This window comes from Equus przewalskii, chromosome 1 (genome assembly GCF_037783145.1).
Source record: "Equus przewalskii isolate Varuska chromosome 1, EquPr2, whole genome shotgun sequence".
NCBI lineage: Eukaryota > Metazoa > Chordata > Mammalia > Perissodactyla > Equidae > Equus > Equus przewalskii.
Window position 1 is genome coordinate 125,433,075 of NC_091831.1, and position 20,920 is coordinate 125,453,994.

A 20,920-nucleotide genomic window follows, 5' to 3' on the forward strand; every position below is an offset into this window, starting at 1 on the left:
GAGAGGTCAGCGTGTGAAGGCACTGAATAAGCATCTGAGATAATTAAGATTTCAGCCTTCGAAACATGGAGGGGAAGTGAACAGCAGTTAAGAAAATCAATAAGAGTCTTTTATTTGCAGTGACACAGATGTCTCAGTCAATAGAGCCTAATAGGCAGGCTTGATCGCAATGGACAGGCGCCTGCCTCCAAGGCTATCAAAGGGCTTCCTCTATAACAAACATTAAAACACATTTATGTTGCTATTGAAGAATCGAGGACCCTGTAGGTAGCTTAATTTACCAGTGTATGTTTAAAAGCACTATACTATTTCAGATGTGTCCATTTACTTGAATCAAAATTAGTGAGAAATAACTGGCCTGCAGGCCTGTTTGTCCCTCACTGGCTAGGATAGGTCATTCAGCTTTCGATAGCCAGTTGACTAGGCAAACCAAGGCCTCCTAAAGCCAAGGATTTTAAATGCCAAAGGTCTGCTGTTACTCTGTTCCCCTAAAAAGACAGTGTTGGTTTCAGGACAAAAGAAGGAGCTAAGGTGAGAAAGTAACAGTTTTTGTTTTTCTCCCCAAAGATAATGAAAGAAACAGTCAGCTCTGGATGCCGGGCCATTTCAACAACCCATGGGTGACACATTTGTTCAGAACTGATTAACTTTTCTTAAACTGAGATGGCAGCAGGGTGTGTGCATGGTACTTCAATCTGCTGGGAGTGAAACCCATTAGCACAGTTTGAAGAACGTGTTGCAAATTGTTCTGCCAATCAAATTAAGCCATGTAATTCATTTATGACAAGGAGAAATTCACAGACTCTTTATCTGTTTATTAAGTTTATGGATTCAAAAACTGGACAGTAATAAGTTACTACTATCTGAAAAATCTTAATGTGCAATGACACCTACCTGGCCATTGGCTAGTATTTTTTTCAGTTCAGCAGAAGACTTCTTTAAGCTGAAAAGGAAAGACATAATTTTCAATGGCATGAGCATCGACACCTTTGAACATCACTGAAAATTCCAGACTAAAATATACCTTTGTTTTAGATGTAGACATGGACAACACTCGTTAATCCTTCTCCTTGTATAAATTTTTTTCAAAAGTAATTGGCCAAATGGCACAGGTATTTTATAATAAAGAGGCTGAAACCCCATTAGTAGTCAAAAGCAATAAAGAAGCCTACAGTCAAAATGAAGCTGGAGTATTGCACAGACTAATTCAGTGAGCTTTTCTTGGCTATTCTGCTGCCTTTGGGTAGCCTTTCAGTGGCTGTTTTACGTAGCCTGTCATCTACTAAATACAAAGTACTTACAATGCACTCTCAGAATGTACACAGCCAACTAAGATTACAGAACTTCAAAAGATAAAATAGTTTAAATCCTGATCTTTTGCTATAGCTAACAGTTACAATTGAGCTTCCTGGGAAGCAAATGTGTAGCAGAAATAAATCCTGGTACTCACTAGCTGTGTGCTCTGGAACAAGTTACTTATTCTCTCTGAACCTCATTTTTCTCTTTCTATAAAATGGGGAAAATATCAACTTTATTGGCTCACCAACAAAAATTAAATATTAAAAAAGCCTAGTATTGCATCTTGCACAGAGCAGGTGTTAAATAAATTTCAGCTGCCTTCTCTTTCCTTTCCTTTCCTACAGGTTTGAGAACCAGCTTCCAAAGTTATTTAAGGAATATGAAAATGTTCTTCTCCGGACACATATGACTATGTAAACATTTATGTGGATGAGTTTAGGGAAAGTGTCCAAGGCTCTGAAGTCCTCCTTGCTTTATAATGAGTTGTACCTGTACGCATCTGCCCAGTTAGTAGAGTGGCGTATAAAATAGTACCTCTTCCCATTAATGTTCTAATTGGAAACTTAAAGCCTGGTAACTCTATTCTTAATTTATCTACTCTAACCCTCTACCCATATACCAAATTAACTCTCCTCCCTTGTGTTAGTTATCTGTGTAGATGTCTTTCTTCCCACTAAACCCTCCCCCAAGACTGGAAGCTCCCTGACAACACAGATCATACCTTACCTCTCTAATTATTCCATTCCCTTCTCACCCTTGAACTTAGCCCAGCGACTTGGCATATGCTGAGTATAAAGTAAATGGTGGTTGCTGTTCTGGTTATTATATGATGGTAACACACACACACACACACACATTCATTTGGTGCCTTTAATAAGTTATATTTGAGAAAATCTCAGACTTAAATTTGATCAAACTCACCCTTCCAAATTATAATTATTCTTCTTTCTAAATACTTCTTACACTTCTGCTATGGTCAAATGCAGACTTTGAAGCCTTAGTCCCTACTTTCCCCAGATTTAAATGCCCTCAACCAGGGGGTCTAAACTTTAATAATGTCCTCCCAAGGCTAAGAATTCATGCTCTGAAGTGGCAGTTAAGAATTTTGTAGAATGGGACTAAAGCTGAAACATATGACAAAAAATAAACAACTGCCTAAAATCAGTTCAGTTAAAAAAATAATAGCAGCAGCTACCATTTATTGAGAGATGGCCATGCGCCAGGCACTGTGCTAAATGCCATTACTTACTATCCCGATTTAATCTGTACAATAACCACAACCCTGCTAGGTACAGTTATTCCTAATTTATAAAGGAAACTAAGGTACAGACCTTGCTCAAAGTCAGTCTCTCTCTCTTATACACACACTTTGTTTTTTCTGGGAAACATTTAGATCCTTGTATTCCCACAGACGACACCCAATTTAACAGTCGCAATTATTCTAAAAACAGAAATAACCAAATAACGCCCAGGCAACATTTCTCCATGGATATTCCATTATGTCATACAACTTGAAATAATAACATTTTGATTCATTGCATTTACAAAACACCTTTCATCCAAGAAACAAAACATGATTCCTTAATACAGCTTCATCAATCTTCCTAACACCAGAGGTAGATAGACGGAAAGTTGAATCATCCTAATTTTACAGAAGAAAGCTAAGATGTTCAGGAAAGGCCTTGCCTTGGCAGTGGGACTCGAATTCAGTAATTATGACCTAGGAACACCGTGTGCATTAGAAAGCTCAGTTTGATAAACAGCCATCTACCTAAGACAAAGACCAATTCATGCTTTGAGAGGAAAAGAGGAAAAAGCTGATTTCATTCATTATGCCAATAACTGGCTACCAATTTGGTCTGGTAAAAAAATATATGTATATATCCTGGCAATTTCTTTGTGCTCCAATTCACTCAATACTTAGTTTATTTGCATGGCAACAGTGACTTAAGCTACCCAAAAAATCACTCTTAAAAACATTTTAAAATGTAAATGTGATACAATTACAAACTGGGTATAACACTTTAAGAGGGACGTTGAGACATCCAAAGAAGAATAAAAGGGTGAGGGAACTAGAGATACTATCATATCAGAAAAGCTGGGTGAGTTGCGAGAATTTAATTCACAGACCAGACTTAAAGGGAATATACATTTGTTTGCTCGTTCATTCATTCATTCAAGCATTACTGACTGTCTCCTATGTTCTAAGCATCAGGTTGGGAATGGGGAATTCAACAATGAATATGCTATAGTCCTTGCCCTCAAAGGGCACAGAATCTATTGGGGGACAGGGGCGACTACAACACAATGAGCTAACTGCTACAGTAAAAGCAAGCACAGGGACCATGGGAATTCATAGAAAGGGTACCTGGTGTAGACTGGGAGGCTGGTAATAATAATCAGGGATGGTCTTCAGAAGATGATAGTTTTGTTCCTCAAAGATGACCAAGATTAGCCAGACTGAAGGCAAAGGAGGGGTTAAAAGAGGAGGAAAGCAGGAAAGAGGCAGCAGCAGACATGAGAGCCCAGGAGTGAGAGGAAACGTGATCCAACAAGGGCACCATGCGTTCATCAGCAAAGCTGGAATGTCAGGTAGGAAGGGGCAGAGTGGCAGGCCAGGGCTGGTGTGGGCAGAGGACTCACATGTAAGAGGCCACTGCTCACTTGCTTTGGAGGGTACACTTTGTCCTGAAGGTTGTGAAGAGCAGTAAAGGGAGGAATGATGGGCTTAGAACTCGTGTCAGCAAGATCACTCTGGCTGCAGTGCCGAGGAGGGATTGCAACGGGGTGAGACTGGAGGGGGAACTATTAGAAGGCTATAGCAGTCATCTAGAGAGCCTGAACTGCCTTGGCAACAACACGGGTGCTGACAAGTAGACAGACTCTAGAGTGATTCAGAAGGTAGAACCTACAAATGTAGGGACTGACTGGATGCGGGGCTGAGGAGGCCCAGGAAGCAGGTTACCTGGAGTGAGCAACTGGGTGAATGTGGGAGAACTTACTGAGACAGGAAATCTAGGAGAAGATGTGTTTGGAAGGAAGACGATTGGAAGAGCTACCACCTAGAAGAGGGAACAGCCTTGTTCTGAGGGCTAAACTAAATCTTCACGAGTGGGCAGTAAAGGAAGACAAATCTCAGCTCATGAAAAACAATGTTCTAAGGTATAGCTACGTGAAAATGGAAGGGGCTGCCTTAGCCGATAAAGTGCATTCCTGTCACAGGGATGTTCAGGTAGAACCTAGATGACCTTCTGGCAAGGAGCGTGGAGCCCAACATCTAAGGAGAGCAGGATTCGATGGCTGCTTCTCCTTCTCATTCTCCACCCCACAGGCAAAGAGTCTTATAAACACAGAGCTGGCTGTGGCACTCTCCTGCTGAAAGCCATCTAATGGCTTCCCAACAGACTGAGAAGAAAATTCAAACACAAGCCCCTGCACAATCTGGCTCCTGTCTACCTCCTTCTCTCCTATCACTCCTATTGCTCTCCTCCCCTCCCTTCACACCCTCCCACAGTCCAGTACCTCTCCCTTGGCTCCAGCCAAACCGGCCTACCTACAAACACGCTGAGCTCCTTCTCCACCCCAGAGCCTTCACTTATGCTCTCCCTCCCTCTGAAATGCCCTTCTCTGGCTCTCGAAGTGGCTAGGTCCTTCTCATCCTTCAGCCCTAGAGGGAATGTCACTCTTCCCCAGAGAGTCTTTCCTGAGCACCCAGTCTAAATCTAAACATATTCCTGCCTAGTGTTCTCTCTCTTCAAAATCTGCTTGTTTTGCCTTCATAACACAATTATAAAGTAATAACTATTGGTATATTTGGGGGTTTTTTTGTCTGAATGCCTAGTAGATAGCAAGCTCCAGAGGATAAGGGCCATACTGTATTCCTGGTGCATAGGACAGCAACTAATGGACAGGAGGCACTCAGTAAATACTTTTGATTACTTATCAACATGGGGCACAGAAAATGGCCAACTTACGGTAGCACATTACATCACCTGGAGGACTTCTGCAACTTGCATTCCTCCCACAACAGAAATCACTACTGGAGCAAACTACAATTACTATTTGGGAGGCTGTCGCATCCCTAAGGGAAGACGTTGCAACAAAAGGCTGAGAATCACTAGATCAGACAGTCTCTGTCCAACCCAAAGATTTTATAATAGTCTGTGAACAGAAATGATAGTATTGCCAAAACCAAGCTAATCCACTCACGTTTTAAAACCAAATCTGAAAGAACTGAAAAGTTATCCTGCCTTCTTCTCTATCTTACCATCTTTTTCAACTCCATCATGCTTTTTATACCATGATGAACTTTGATTTAAAACACCAGGAAAGTCCTTGTCTTCCTTCGAGGCTCATGGACAGTCTGTCTGAATAACCTCTTTCCGGAAGTAGTGCTAATACTAAACGCCCTGCCCTCTTGGAGCTGAGTGTAACAGGTGACCCTCAGTTCCCGTGCCTCAACTCTGTTGGGCCATGGCGCACACGCCCAACAAGCAGGCAAGGAGAAGCTGCAAAGCACTGCCCGGCAGGGCCAAGCCCTTGAACGAGAACTAAAAGACCTACGCCTTGTGACCACAAGGGAGATGATCCACTGGTGAATAACCAGGCTAACTGTATGTTAAGACAGAATAAATTCTTCAAGAAGGAAACAGACTTTAAGAGTAGAGCGCTCACAGCAGGAAAGCTGGTGGGTAGATATACTGACGCTGTCACGAAGCTCTCAAGGAAGTGACTTTTGGGGAGAGGACAGGAGAGTAAAGAGACATTCAGTGAGAGAGACTTTAAATTACCTACAGTAAAGCCCCTTGGCAAAAGAACCAAGACTCTGGGGTAGGGAGGGTATGGAAGGCGAAGTAGAAGCCTAGACTACATCTCAGCAGATGAAGGGCTATGTAAAGATTGGCTGCTGCTCTAAACCCAGAAGAACCTGGGCACAGAATGGGTTTTCTGGCTCGATGCTGGCTTTTCAGTCACCAACGTGAATATGTACACACGGAGCAATCACTTCACAGTGCCATCTTCAAGTACAGCAATATGATGTTTACTGGCTGAATAACTGAATGTATAACCAAAATGACCTAGAATTCTATCAGCTTAAGCAGGTTATTCCTTCTACTTGAGGATCTTAACAGTCTGGAAGTAAGTTCTCAGGCCTGTCAGAAGAACACTTTCTCAAGTCTTAGGATCCACCCCAGCATAGGGCAATGTTAGCATGAATTAATGAAAATTATCTTCCTTCTATCATAGCTTCAATCTCTTGTATCACCAAAGATACAAAAAGGAGCAACATGGCTGGTCAATTTAAATTTCATCACTTTACTCTCTTTGCTTCTCTCTGACAAAGACGTCAGTGGATAATGACACTGGCAAAAGACGGACAAGCAAGAAAAAAATAATAAGCATTATACAATTTACAAACCACATCATCAAGATATGAAATAGTCAAAGGCACTGAATTTTCCATAGAATTTGGAGACTGAAGGAAAATCATTCCACATGTTTAATTTCATCTTTCTCTATGAGGTCTTTCTCTTCAGTCAATACATAGCTAGAGTTACCTAACTGGTCAAATTTCTTCTTAGCCATGTAAAGTAGTCCCCCCTTATCCCCAGTTTTGCTTTCCACAGTTTCAGTTACCCGCGGTCAACCACAGTCCAAAAATATTAAATGGTAAATCCAGAAGTAAACAATTTATAAGTTTTAAACTGCATACCATTCTGAGTAGAGTGATGAAGTCTCACACCATCCACTCTATACTGCCCAGGGCATGACTTATCCCTTTGTCCAGCATATCCTCCACCGTACACGCTACCTGCCCATTAGTCACTTAGCAGCCCTCCTGGTTATCAGATCAACTGTCATGGTATCGCAGTGCTTACGTTCAAGTAACCCTTATTTTACTTTATGATGGCCCCAAAGCGAAAGACTAGTGATGCTGACAATTCAGATATGCCAAAGAGAAGCCATAAGGTGCTTCCTTTAAGTGAAAAGGTGAAAGTTCTTGATTTAATAAGAAAAAAAATCGTATGCTGAAGTTGCTAAGAACCACGGTAACTTTTATTACAGTATCCTGTTATTAGTTATTGTTGTTAATCTCCTACTGTGCCTAATTTATAAATTAAACTTGATCACAGGTATGTACACATAGGAAAAAACACAGTGTATATAGGGTTCAGTACTATCCGCAGTTTCAGGCATCCAGTGGGGGTCTTGGAACATATCCCCCGCAGGTAAGTGGGGACTACTATACACATTTTTTTGGCCTTATAGAAAAGAGGTGTCATCCCACAAGCCTCTTCCCCACCCCGACTTTGTAAATGATCGTGCATACGGGCCCCCTTCACTTGTTTGCTCCCACCTATTGCTTGGAAGTGAATCTGAGACTGCTGGGCTGCTGTGTTGAGAAGGTCCAGCCCGGGTATTCACCTACAAGTAAAGAAAGAATCTCGATCAGTCTTGTGTTCTGAGGACACAGTTCTAATTAACCTATAATTTGCCACAAATTTCTCATTCCACTATGAAGGTTAATTAGCTTGTTGCTAGACAGACCCATGGTTGGAGCCTATTCAGTATATAGGTTACAGAACTGTACAACCCTTATATTACATAATACTCTGTTCCTGTCATTATTCAAATACTTAAATAGTGCTGAAAAAAGGAGAGACAAACAGGGAAAAATTTCAATTCTAGAGAAAAAATTCAATTCGCTGTTTTGTTTCATATACAAAACCAGTATGTACAAAAAGGTACATTAAGAATACATCCAGGGATAAACTAACCCACAGACAAAGAGAACAGTTTAGTGGTTACCAGAGGGAAGGGGATTCGGGGCGGGGGGCAAAGGGGTGAAGGGGCACATTTATATGGTGACTGACAAATAAGAAAGTACAACAGAAATTTCACAATGTTATAAATGATTATAACCTCAATTAAAACAAAAGAATACATCCAGGGATTAGTAGTAAATCTCAAGTTGTCATATCCTTCCAGTTCTAAAACCAAGCAGAAAACCGAAGAATGTTTCTTATTCACTGAAAAATAAGGCCCAAGTAATTAATTATAAAATGCTTCCGTCTAATACAATAGCCAGCTTTTCCTTCAAATGTGAAGCCTTAAGCAGAAACCCAGAATTCAAAATTCACAGAACAATAAAAAGACATTAAATAGATATATGTTTCTAGCATAAATATGTCAAAAGAAGAGGGGGGTATTCTGTGTGCAATATGCTTATGTGCTTAATTAATCACAGAAATGAAGTCTATATTTGCACTCAAATAAATCTTTGCGGAGACCAGTACCCAGGATCATCCTGAAGAAAGGGACCAACAAAACAATTCCAAATAACAAAAAATATGGCACCAAAACCCCTGTATCCAAATATATACACATATTAAGCAAATACTAAAGACGAATCCCCCTCCACCTCCCGTTTAAAAAAAAAAAAGGATCGCTTGTCAGAGCTTGAGAAAGTGCAGTTTTATTTGACATTTCAATAAGTGGAACACAGCATTACAAATCCATCTAACTTTACTGAAACAATTATTGAAATTCGTACCTTCAGGCCATGTATGTTCCGTTCCCCAGGAGGCTTGCAGGCTGAAACAGTAATTGACTAAATTGTAGAACACATCAGGGCCATTTACGAATTTGCTCAAAATGAATCGTTTAAAAAGAAATGAGGGTGACACCAAAATTAGCAGAGAGAAATGATTGAAAAGTGGCTCCCAAGACCCAAAGTGGGAATTATGAACCAGGGTTTTTAACTTGCAGGAGTGAGCATTTATAAATGCAAAGAGCTTTCTGACACCACCTCATATAAATTCCAATTTCTGCTTAAAACATATAAAAATCAAGTTAACTCAGCTAAAATGATTATATTCCTTTCATAATTCAAATTTCTGCAATCTTTCCTCACTCTATTACATTGTATATCTGCTATCACTTAAACTATTTTGAAAATAGCTAGGGTTTGGGGTGGGAGGTAGGGCAGAGGGAGTGAAAGAAGGGTCTTTTAACGACAAAAAGATTGTAGATAGTATAGGGTGAAATATTCAATATTAGTTTGCACAGCAATAAGCAGTTAAATTTATTAAAATACAGAGATATCACTAATTTCACTGCATTTCTTACAAATCTTGACATCTGCTAATATTTAAATCTAAAGATAAAGCAGTGCCAGGAAAAATAATAATTTTCTCACATCATCCTGAGTTACAGCTCAGTACCTTTCCAATTCAGCAAATGCTTCTTCACCAAATGTTAAAAATACAAAAGCTTCCTACCCATGTTAGAGGCTGCTTCCATCTGAAAACTACAGTGCCCCACATATTGTATGTTAAGGGGCCGTCAATTTTGATTGATTGTTTGGGGAAGGATGAATTTGATTTTTTTTACCTCTCTCTCAGATATACATGTATTTTTCCTGTTTTCTGACAACAAGAAACAGAGCTATTTAATACTAAGATGTGGGCAATAATTACAAAGCACATCAGTTGCTTTAATTTTGCATGTCAAGTATATTCAAATTGATTTTCCTAGAAAATATATCTAAACTTTAATAAAGTATTTTGTTTTTCTAAAATACATTAAAATTAAGACTCCAGATCTTCTTTCCTTAAAATGGAAATTAAGTTTTTGAACAAAAGAACAGTCACATACATTTGATGCCTATTCCTTGAGGGACCATTAATACTCACTAAGACAACACTTCAGAGTATTTCCACTAAAGTACCCAGTGCATTCATAAACTTCACTTAATAAGAAAGTACCTAACTAAGGAATTAGAGACAGACATCAGATCTTATCTCTTACCTTAACATCTGCCTCGTTCCTCAACTGGCTTCTCAAACTTTTAAGATTAGAAATCTAAACAGTATTTTAAAAACCCACTAACCTCATATTTCCTACAGTTATGGAGTCAGAAGTTACTATAAAGCTAATAAATTTTCATATTTATTCACATCTGATGTAGAACAGAAGTGTTTTCTCCTGTCCTTCTAACTTGTTCAGTCTAGAGATCCTTTGTAAAGTGGGGCCTGATCATGGAATCTAATGTCTGAGGGTCTCTAACCATCAAGGTAGACCCAGGTAACATACACAACATGTCTATACCCTAATTGTAGAAATTTGCATAATCGTCCTTATCGACATAACATGTAAATAAGTAAGCAAAAAGCAAAAGACTACAAAAAACTAAAAAGACTTGTACAATAGCATGTAAAAACACCATAGAGATAGGGAGACTGAGCCTTATATTTTAAAAAATGTAAATTTGTCTTCGAAGAACTATGTTTAATAATATGTTGGAGCCTCATATGTTCTGTACTAGGACTATATGTGACATTAACATCTCATCTATTTTCTTCTTTCAAGTATCTCCTCCCTACAATATACTCTGTCCACACTCCTAGCACGCCCTCCAAACTACACCCATGCACACTCCACTAATATTGTAACTTAGATGCCCTTACACTTTAAGTAAATTATAATTTAAACAAAATTCTTACTCAAAGGGTATATTAACCACTTATAAACTGTGTGACTCTGAGTTGCTTAACTTCTCTGAATCTTAATAGTCCCATCTATAAAATGGAAGCAATAATACCTAATAGAATTAGATTGGGAGAATGAGAAATGATGGATGACACTTAAAGCAATATTAGTGCCTGAACAGAGGAGGTGTCTAACAATGGTTGTTATTATGGGAGGGGGCACAACAGTATGAACTGTGACACTGACAGGGACTGCTCACAAAACAAAACTTGAAAAGATTTTGGATGGAGAGAAATAAATATTTTATTGGGAAAAAAAAAAAGAAGACCCACAGTATTGGAACTACAATTCTCCAGGACACTGTACTAGGATTTGCTACAAAAACAGAGCTATAATGTCATCAAGTAGGGAAGAAGCTAACGGAAATTTCCAGCTGGTAAAACAATACTGTTTGTGGAGAAACAATTTTGAAACTTGCCCAAATTCTCTAGTCATGGAAAACATGAAGAAACAGTCTGCATCCTTGTTATTGACCTAATACATAGAAATAGTAACATTTCTTTTTTTCTGTTTCAGCTTTCAGTCTTCAGGTGCAAGAGAACTGGATTAATCATAATCCTTGTTTCAGACACACTATCAAAGGCTCAATTTTATTTACTTACCTAGCTCTTTAGTAGGTTATTATTAATAATGTACTAAGTACTCCCAATCCTGCCACTCACATTAACGCTAGAAAAGCAGGATTACTCTTGAACCCAGATCTTCTCACAGGCTGGCCGAGCCGGCTGCCTTTGGAGACTTAATCAATGCGAATAAGAGTCTGCTGGTTAATTGAGCCATTCAAAATTCAGAGAGTTACAGGTAATGAAAGTCTAGAATGTTTAATTGGAAAACTCATACCATGATATATTTACAGTATCAGTTAACCAAAGTACTTTTAGCTTTTAATTATTTCAATTAAGTTATTTCTAGAAGAGTTACTCAGAGAATTTCCTCATCTGTCCCATCAGTTAGAAAACATGGATTCCAAGTCGGGCAATGAATAATGGGTGAAAGACTTAACGGTTTACTAAACTGTTCTTTTCCACCATTATTCAAATTTTGAGGGAACATTTATATATATAGTGGAATAATCACATCTGATATAAGGCTAGTACCGTCAAACCTAAAAGGGAAAAAGAAAATTATTTGACCAGGTGATTCACCAAGACCCACCCTCATCAGCTCATATTTTTGGAGATTTTGACAATGGAGTTCCCATTTACAAGGATTTTCCATTATTTAGAAAATGCCTCCTGAAAAGATCAAGCACCAAACATTCCACCAAAATTTCTCTCCTAAAACCCCTCAGCAAATCTTAGCTTCGGTACTAGCCAAAAGCTTTCTCCTCAGCAGCAGCTTTGGCTATCATCATGAGTCAGAATTTATAAATATCCAAAATTAAAGTCATTCATTTGCCTTGGTTTAGAACCCATGTGGACCCCCAAAGAGTTCTTTAAGCAAATGTAAGTATGTACTTTAAAAACAAAAACACAATCTAGTTAGCTTAATTTACTCTAGTAAATTAGATATTTTATCTGCCATAACTATAATATAGCCTGCAATCCCCACGATAATGAATACTTCTTTGGTTTTTTCAAATTAAGAGCTAAACATCATGTTATGTGCATTTAAACCTTTGGAAAACATAACTGTTGATGAAATAGTTTACTGAAATAATCATTGTTGATTAGAATTTGTTCAACATTACCTCTTGGAAATATCTGCAGAGGCTCTATTAACTGTCCATTTACTTGCTGTTCCATTACTGTGGAATAATACTGCAAAGAGATTATAGAAAGAGATTACTCAGTAATGTATGAATACTGGAACAGACACTTATGGGTTGTTTAATTCATAGTACTTTTGCAAATTGCTAGTATATACATATCAGCCTCGAGAATATTTTTTCCCTATTTGCACATCAAAATGACTATAGCGAATATTCAGGATTGAACATACGGTACAGTGTTACCCTCCACACTGTCGTTTATCTTTAAAAGTAAAAATGTGGGGGCTGGCCCCGTGGCCGAGTGGTTAAGTTCGCGCGCTCCGCTGCAGGCAGCCCAGTGTTTCGTTGGTTCGAATCCTGGGTGCGGACATGGCACTGCTCATCAAACCACGCTGAGGCAGCGTCCCACATGCCACAACTAGAAGGACCCACAATGAAGAATATACAACTATGTACGGGGGGCTTTGGGGAGAAAAAGGGAAAAATAAAATCTTTAAAAAAAAAAAAAAAAAATGTGGATTAAGACCTTAATCTAAGGTCTAATACTAATCTAATACTGGATCTCTAGAAATATTTTGAAAATGATATGTATTTGAAATGACACAAAAAGCATCTTAGTGGAAATTTCTCAAATTGCCTCTTGTTCTTTTTCCCCAAATTTTGCAAAGCAAAATGAAGACACCTCACATTTAGCTTGGATCGATATGCCAGTTAGTTAATAAAACATTCATATTTGTGTAAAAAATGCACAGATAATGGAAATCTAAGTCATAGAGACTGTGAAATGAGCAAACAAGATATGATCCATCCACAGATGACAGGATTAATATGATAAAAAGGTAGCCCACTTTCAAGCAAACATACCCTTCATGTTTTAGTCTCATAAACACTTCACATCAAATTTCACTTTAAAATTCCAGGCACAAAAAAATAAAGTTCCAAGTGTTTTCACACTCCTTCATAAACACAAATTCATTCAGTAGGTTGTATTATGGTCTGATTCCCATTTTCCTTAACATGCTAACTGGTGAGCATATGTCCGCCCAACCTGGAGATGGCTTCTGTAACCTCACTTCTTTTATCACTTGACAAACAAAAAAGTGATGTTCTTGGTGGAAAAACATCAATGATGAAAACCAGTGATTTTGTGTTTTGAGGGGCTATCACAGAGCAGAAATCCCCTTTAATCCTCGCTGTTTTTATATTAAAAACACACTCGTAACTTAACTATCACATTTTCAGGAAATTCTTCCTTGATAATTATTTGCTGACATTCTAAAAGTTTCTTTTTAGAAGATATATATACACATATCTTCCTATTGCTTTCATATACATTAAAATTATTACAAGATCAAGTTTTTTCTCTTAGAAATAATGTGGAGTTGGGGGCGGCGCAGTGGCACAGTGGTTAAGTACGCACGTTCCACTTCAGCAGCCCGGGGTTCGCCAGTTCAGATCCCGGGTGTGAACATAGCACCACTTGGCAAGCCATGCTGTGGCAGGAGTCCCACATATAAAGTAGAGGAAGATGGGCATGGATGTTAGCTCAGGGCCAGTCTTCCTCAGCAAAAAGAGGAGGATTGGCAGCAGATGTTACCTCAGGACTAATCTTCCTCCAAAAAAAAAAAAGAATGTGGAGCTATAAAATTCTACATTATCTTGGGAATCACAAGTTAACAAGTCTAAAGCTCTTGGCCCTAAAAACAAATAAAGTGAAGGTAGATTTTTTTTGTTTTTTAAAGACTGGCACCTGAGGTAATATCTGTTGCCAATCTTCTTTTTTCCTCTTCTTCTTCTTCTCCCTAATGCCCCCCAGTACATAGTTGTACATTCTAGTTGTAGGTCTTTCTGGCTCTGCTATGTGGGACACCACCTCAGCGTGGCCTGATGAGCAGAGCTAGGATCCGAACTGGTGAAACCCTGGGCCTCCAAAGCGGAGCGCACAAACTTAACCACTCAGCCCCAGGGCTGGCCCCCAAGGTAGATCTTTGATAGCTATGGACTGATATAAGTGTACCCTGCTCTCCAAAGGCTTTCAAACTGTAAAGGAAACCAATCCTCTCCTTCTATGAATGCAAAAACTTATATACATACAGCATAAACATGTGTGACATACTCTGGAATACACACTAAGGCGAATGCCTTTCAGGAGACTATGTTCCTCAAAACCACAGAAATATAGCACTCGCCATTACTCAAACAGTGATGACAAGTAAATGAAATATCAATCATGTAGGCTGTCAACCTTTTGGGACAGCAATAACTGTTAACAAGTAGTCTGGAAAAATTGTCCGAAAATGACTTGTCCTCAGCACACAAGTATTTGAGGTTTCCATGGAAAATTAAGATGCCAGTGGCTATTTGGAACATTGCTCAGGTATTCTTTTTAATGGGAAATTTGCCGGTTATTGATCCACAGCATGTACCCCCTTGCTTCTGGAAGGCTGCAAGCAACTTTCCAATCAGCAGCTGTCAAAAAAATTACTGCCTTTTTATACTGATACAAGACAACAGCAGTGGTGGTGTTCTCCTATAGTTAATGCTTTTCTTTAATTAACTGCTATGTACAAGAGGTTAGTAATTTCAGTTACTACTTTGCCACAGTCCTAGAAATGAAAATAAATAAAATACCCTTATGCTTTCTCTAACAAATTAATTATAGTTGTCTCAAACTGGAGCTTGGGGTCAAGTTTGAAAACAAATAACCTCAAATGTAAAGGGTTAGAACAGGTGCAACGCATTTTTTCCCTACTATAAAACCTTACATGCATGAAATTGACCTGTTTTCCAACATTATTTATTTACCTCACAAAATAAGTAAATAAAAATAGTTTCCCTTTCATTTCAGATATGTGCCAAATCAAATGGCAAACTGTATATGCTTTTATAATCACTGTGACAATTTTTTAGCAATCTATACAGTTCTTCGTACTATGATTAGCAGCCACAGTAATCATATTAGTATGCCACTCGCCAACGTCTCTAAAGCAAGTAGTTAAGATTTGCTTTTTTGCTCTCTCAATTCCTCCAAAGCCAAGGAACATTTTCTGTTGCTGAAATACCAGGTTTGATGTGTGTTTGTATTAACAGAGAAGCTTGTGATCCACGCAGCAAAGTAATTCACCATCAAGGAGAAGCTACGAAGGGTGGTAATTAAACCCATGGCGTGGGTCCACTCTAGGCAACTGATCTCTGACCAGCAGGCCTGTGAGGGCCGGTGGCTGCCAATGAGGCACCAGTCCCAGGAGCTCAGGCCACTGCTTACATAGCATTCCCCAAGGGACAAGGATAAAACTTGAGGCCATGTGTGATACCTCCTGGCACAGAGCAGTCCAGGTGGGCCACGAGGCCTGTGCTGCCCAGTGAGACAAGCCAGGCACTGGAGGTGTTAAAGGACTCAAACCCAGGAGTCTCAGAGCTGTCCATTTGCTAGCACACGACTCCAGGGAGGAAACACACCCTGCACCTCAGCTGACTCATTTGTAAAATGAAGATGATCTTTTACCCACAAGATTATTGTGAGACTCACATGAATAAAAAGGTAAGACAGCACTTAATAAGCTGCAAAGCAAGTTGTTTTTAGATCTTGATCATCTCTCAGTGTTTTTATGTATTTTCCCTTTAAAGGGATTCTTTCCAATTTTGTTCTAAATAGTGATAAAATAAGCAATGATGACAAAAGCAAAACTTCTATTAAACAAAATGAAAAAACAAACAAAAACATAAATCTTGTACACCAAGATACTTAACATGGCTTGTACAGAAAAGTAACAAAGTCACCGATATAACATTAATGGAGCCAAAACTGAAGTTATCCAAATAACTTCCTTAGCTTAATCTCTATAATCTGATCCTGGCTTTCATTACCCCTAACACAAAGACCTGCACATAGTAGGTGTTCGACAGGTATTTATTGATTGAAATGAGATCCAATACTGATTTTGCTACTTAATAACTTGTGTAGCCTTCAGGAAGTCGTTTAACTTCACTGAAGCTTAGTTTCCTCCAAATGAGAGTAAAGATGCCTACTTTATTACATATGGATACTGTGAAGCTCAAAATTACACTGTAGCAATAGAATTAGGGAAGGCACTTTGTAAACTATAATGCATTAGTAGTAGATGAGAAATTAAAAAGTGGACCTCCTAATATTGAAACAATATTAACTGAGTAGAAGTGTTCTCATCATTTAAAAACACAAAGATAGTTATGTATAAAAAGTACAAAATATTGCTTTCAAACTGAATACATCACCAACAGTTATAAAATGTGTTTTCTGCTGGGATCTCTTGCAGAATCCGTTACATGCAGTAATTGCAGCAATAATCAATAAGCTGAGTAAAAGATTAATCAGTTTTGTGACTGCTAATGGAATCTCCAGTACCAGAGTCAGATTAGTTTCAGAGGCCCTCTGAGATGTTCTTCAAAATCCTTAAACAATTTTAATAAGGATGTGACAAAGTTTAGCATAGTTATCCAAAAATCTAATTAATTTGAAACAGAGGGCCAGATTCAACAAGGGGATAGCAAGTACAATTTTTGGCTCTGTTTTGTTTGCAAGTTCATCAAACAGTGTTCCTATTTGTTAGAAACCTAATTTTAATTCTAACAGCACAATTCAATCAATAATTACAAGATTTTTTTCATGGAAATCTGCCATATAAAAAACTTGAGTTCCAAAACAGCATAGTTTAATTTAAGGCACAAGTTCTCTATTAAGAGAGAGAGAAGAGAGAGACAAAAAGAGAGAGAGATGCACACACACAGAAACAGCTATCACATACTGAATCCCTACTGTGCGTTGGCTCGGTACTATGTATATATGTTTATTCATTTAATTTCTCACAACCCTATCCTCTTCCACAAGTATCACTACCCCATCTCACCATACGAAGCAAATGGTTTATCAGTGAACCAAGAAAAGCACTTCTTTCATTCTAGTCCATACACTCAGAACATAAAATATATGTATACTATTTAAGAGCCAAAAGATAAGTTATCTCATATTTCTCATACCTCAAAACATTTAACTAAATAAACTGGGCTACTGGGTAGACTGCTGAGCTAGTGGAGGGTGTGGCTTCTTCACTCATACCCTGTGGGAGTTAGGCCATGTCACCTCATCTTTCAGAGACTTGGGAAGCACAGGACTGTGCAGTGCAAAGACACCTGTGCTGACGGGTGACCTCTCCCTCTTTCTTTAGCGACCCTCCTTTGGTTTTCCTCCTACCTCTCTAACCACTCTACTCAGTTTCCTCTAAGTGGTTTTTTCCCCACTCCTCCTCTAAATGCTGGAGTTCCCTATGGTTTTTCATCAACCTTCTCTTCTTATTTTATACTCTCCTTGAGTTAACTTCAGCCACTTCAAAGGTTTCAATTACCAGAGGAGTCATTGAGACTAATTAGGAGCTGATGAATCACAAATCTTTATTTCCAACCCAGATTTCTCTCCTAAGATTTGGAAGATACCTAATGGGTTGTCCAGAGGCTCCTCAAATTGAACAGATCCCTACCTCTCCCACCTCGCCCTCATGCCCTGGACCTGCCTTCTGCCACCTGGGTTCATTATCTCAGTGAATGAGATCAGCATGACCTAGTTTTCCAAACCAGATATCTGGAAGCAGTCCAGACCACCTCTCTTTCCTTCTTCCCCACGTTCAGTCAATCACCAGTCTCATTAACTCTCCATCTTCCTCACTTTCCAAATCCCTCAAGATAGGGCCCTTCATGATCTAGCCCACCTTTCTTCCCAAACTCATCTCATATGCTCCCTCCCTCACTATCCACACCACACTGAGTTGCAGGTAGCTTAGCTCCTCCTGAATGCACCGAGCATCCTTTCACCTGAGCCTTTAAACACACTGTTCTCTCTGCCCAAAACACCCTTTCCAGTCCCCTTGTCCTAGCTTACTCCACCTATACACCACCCTCTTCAGGAAGCCGTCTCTGTCCCCAAAGCTAGATCAGGTGCTCCTTCCTTGTGCTCATAGGGCACCTAACACAAGCATATTATGGCACTTATCACTCTGCCTGGTAACTATGGGTTTTTCTTGTCCTCTCATACTGAATACTATTTCTTTTTTTGTTAATCTGCCTGACTGGACCATAAGCCCCTTGAAGGAATGAGCTATATATTCACTGCACCTCCACCACCTAGCAGAGCACTCGGCCAGACAGTTGCCATCTCATAAATATTTACTGTAAGAAAACCTGGCTGTACAACTAAGTGAGCAAATCAGTGAGTGATCTCAGGTCCCCGCTCTACATTTACTAGCTGTGTGACCTGGAGAAAGTTATGCAATTTGTGCCTCAGTCTCCTGGGCTGTAAAAGTTGGAAAAATACTTGCCTTGCTCACCTCCTAAAGGTGCTAGGAAGATCAAAACCAAAGGAGCTGATGTATAGGAAACCTTCCTATAAAGTACTTGAAAAAAATCTTTTTTCTTTTTTAAAGATTTTATTTTTCTTTTTACCCCCCCATACATAGTTGTGTATTTTTGGTTGTGGGTCCCTCTAGTTGTGGCATGTGGGATGCTGCCTCTGCAGGGCTTTATGAGCGGTGCCATGTCCGCGCCCAGGATTCAAACCGGTGAAACCCCAGGCTGGCGAACTTAACCACTCGGCCACGGGGCCAGCCCCAAACAAAATCATTTTTTTTTCTTTGAGGAAGATTAGCCCTGAGCTGACTGCTGCCAATCCTCCTCTTTTTGCTGAGGAAGACTGGCCCTGAGCTAACATCCATGCCCATCTTCCTCTACTTTACATGTGGGACGCCTACCACAGCATGGCTTGCCAAGCAGTGCCATGTCTGCACCCGGGATCTGAACCAGTGAACCCCGGGCCGCCAAAGCAGAACGTGCGCACTTAACTGCTGTGCCACTGGGCTGGCCCCGAAAAAATCTTGAAATAGGGCACAGTACCATGAAGCTCCCACTTCCAAGAAAACAGTACATAGAAGAAAAATGTTCTTAACAATAGAGTGACACAGAAACCACCCACAAGATCCCTGAGATTTTCAGACCAAGTACAGAGGTATAATTTAACTAACTGATTCACCAAGGCCGAGTCAGCATTGCCTCCCCTTCCCTCAGTAACTACAGTACTATAAACAATAAAATAAGCAGAAGGGTATCATAAGGAACACTGTCTGTTTCTCTTCTGGAAGTTCATCAAGGACAGGGACTACGTCTTATGTGTTTTTATTACCTTTTATGGCAGAGGTATTAATCTCGGGTCTATATGAGCTTTAGAAGATCCTTGAATTTCCTCAAATTATATGTGAAATGTTGCATTGTGTGAATTTTCTGAGAAAAGAATAAACAATCTTCCTCAGATGTTCAAAAATACCTGAGTCTCCAAAAACCTAAGAAACTACTGGCATACAGTGCCTAGCACTGTGCCCTACACTTAAGAGGTGCCACACAAGGGAAGAAGGCAGGCAGGAACTAATGCGGCCATGCCCACTACTCGCCCTGGTCGCACCCTCTGACTCACTCAGCGGCAAGTCTTACACATCAAATCAGGTTTGCTTCTTCTTCTTCTACACCTTTATAACAGGACAGTTTCCTAAATCTCTCTTTAGCATACTTTCTAACAGACAACATAATTAGTACAATATTTCAACTTATAAGGAATATGCATGCTGGTTTTTCCTATTAATGATAAAATTTTCAAATTCTTGCTTTGTCAATACTGCAAGCATACCCCCATTACATGTGGCTCAGTCAGTAATCACAGCAATAATCAATAAACTAGCCAACTATTTGCAGTCCATAGTTAATTTATTAGTTTTCCCAGTGAAGAACTCAACAATCTTAACTCTGCCAAATGGCTACAAATTCAATTACAACACCACTCAGATGTGTCATCAGTTATACCTTCTTTCAATTACTTCTTATACTCTACATTAAGAGGCTTTCCCTCTGTGACACTGACCTCTCAGGAAGCACACAACTGCTCCAGTAGTCAAAAATAACATATGAAGTCAATCTATTTTGAATACCAAATTAATAACTATATTTAATTACCTGGATTCAGGTCCCCTGACTCCCCAATAACTCATTGTCCCTGCCTTGAGGTGACTACAATGTGCACATGCCCTTCCTTAAATGACTGTAGACCAAGGGGCCACATACGGTCATGGACTGATCAGACAGTGAGAAAGAAAATCACAACGAAAAGTCTTCCAGTGAAAAGGTCAATAGGGAACAACTCTTGGGCCTGTTTATAGGCTAAGGTTATTGAAGAGATGTATTCATTAATGATTTGGAAGTGAAAAAGACAGTAAGTTGGCCAAGTTTAATGATAACACTATTTGTTTTGGATAGTAAAACCATAAAGAGCATTAGGGGAGCTTCAGA

At 39.4% G+C, this 20,920-nt stretch overlaps 1 protein-coding gene across 14 annotated transcripts in view; it reads right to left on the minus strand.

Moving 5' to 3' along the window:
• Nucleotides 1-20,920, minus strand: part of MAP2K5 (mitogen-activated protein kinase kinase 5) — a 245,186-nt gene that overhangs the window by 190,658 nt on the left and 33,608 nt on the right. For all 14 annotated transcript variants that reach the window (XM_070622868.1, XM_070622885.1, XM_070622905.1 and 11 more), the window contains exons 4-7: nt 12,542-12,611; nt 8,855-8,895; nt 7,658-7,725; nt 895-943 (exon numbers count right to left, since the gene is read on the minus strand). In XM_070622868.1, the coding sequence (XP_070478969.1) occupies nt 895-943; nt 7,658-7,725; nt 8,855-8,895; nt 12,542-12,611 (228 nt within the window). The remainder of the gene's footprint in view (nt 1-894; nt 944-7,657; nt 7,726-8,854; nt 8,896-12,541; nt 12,612-20,920) is intronic.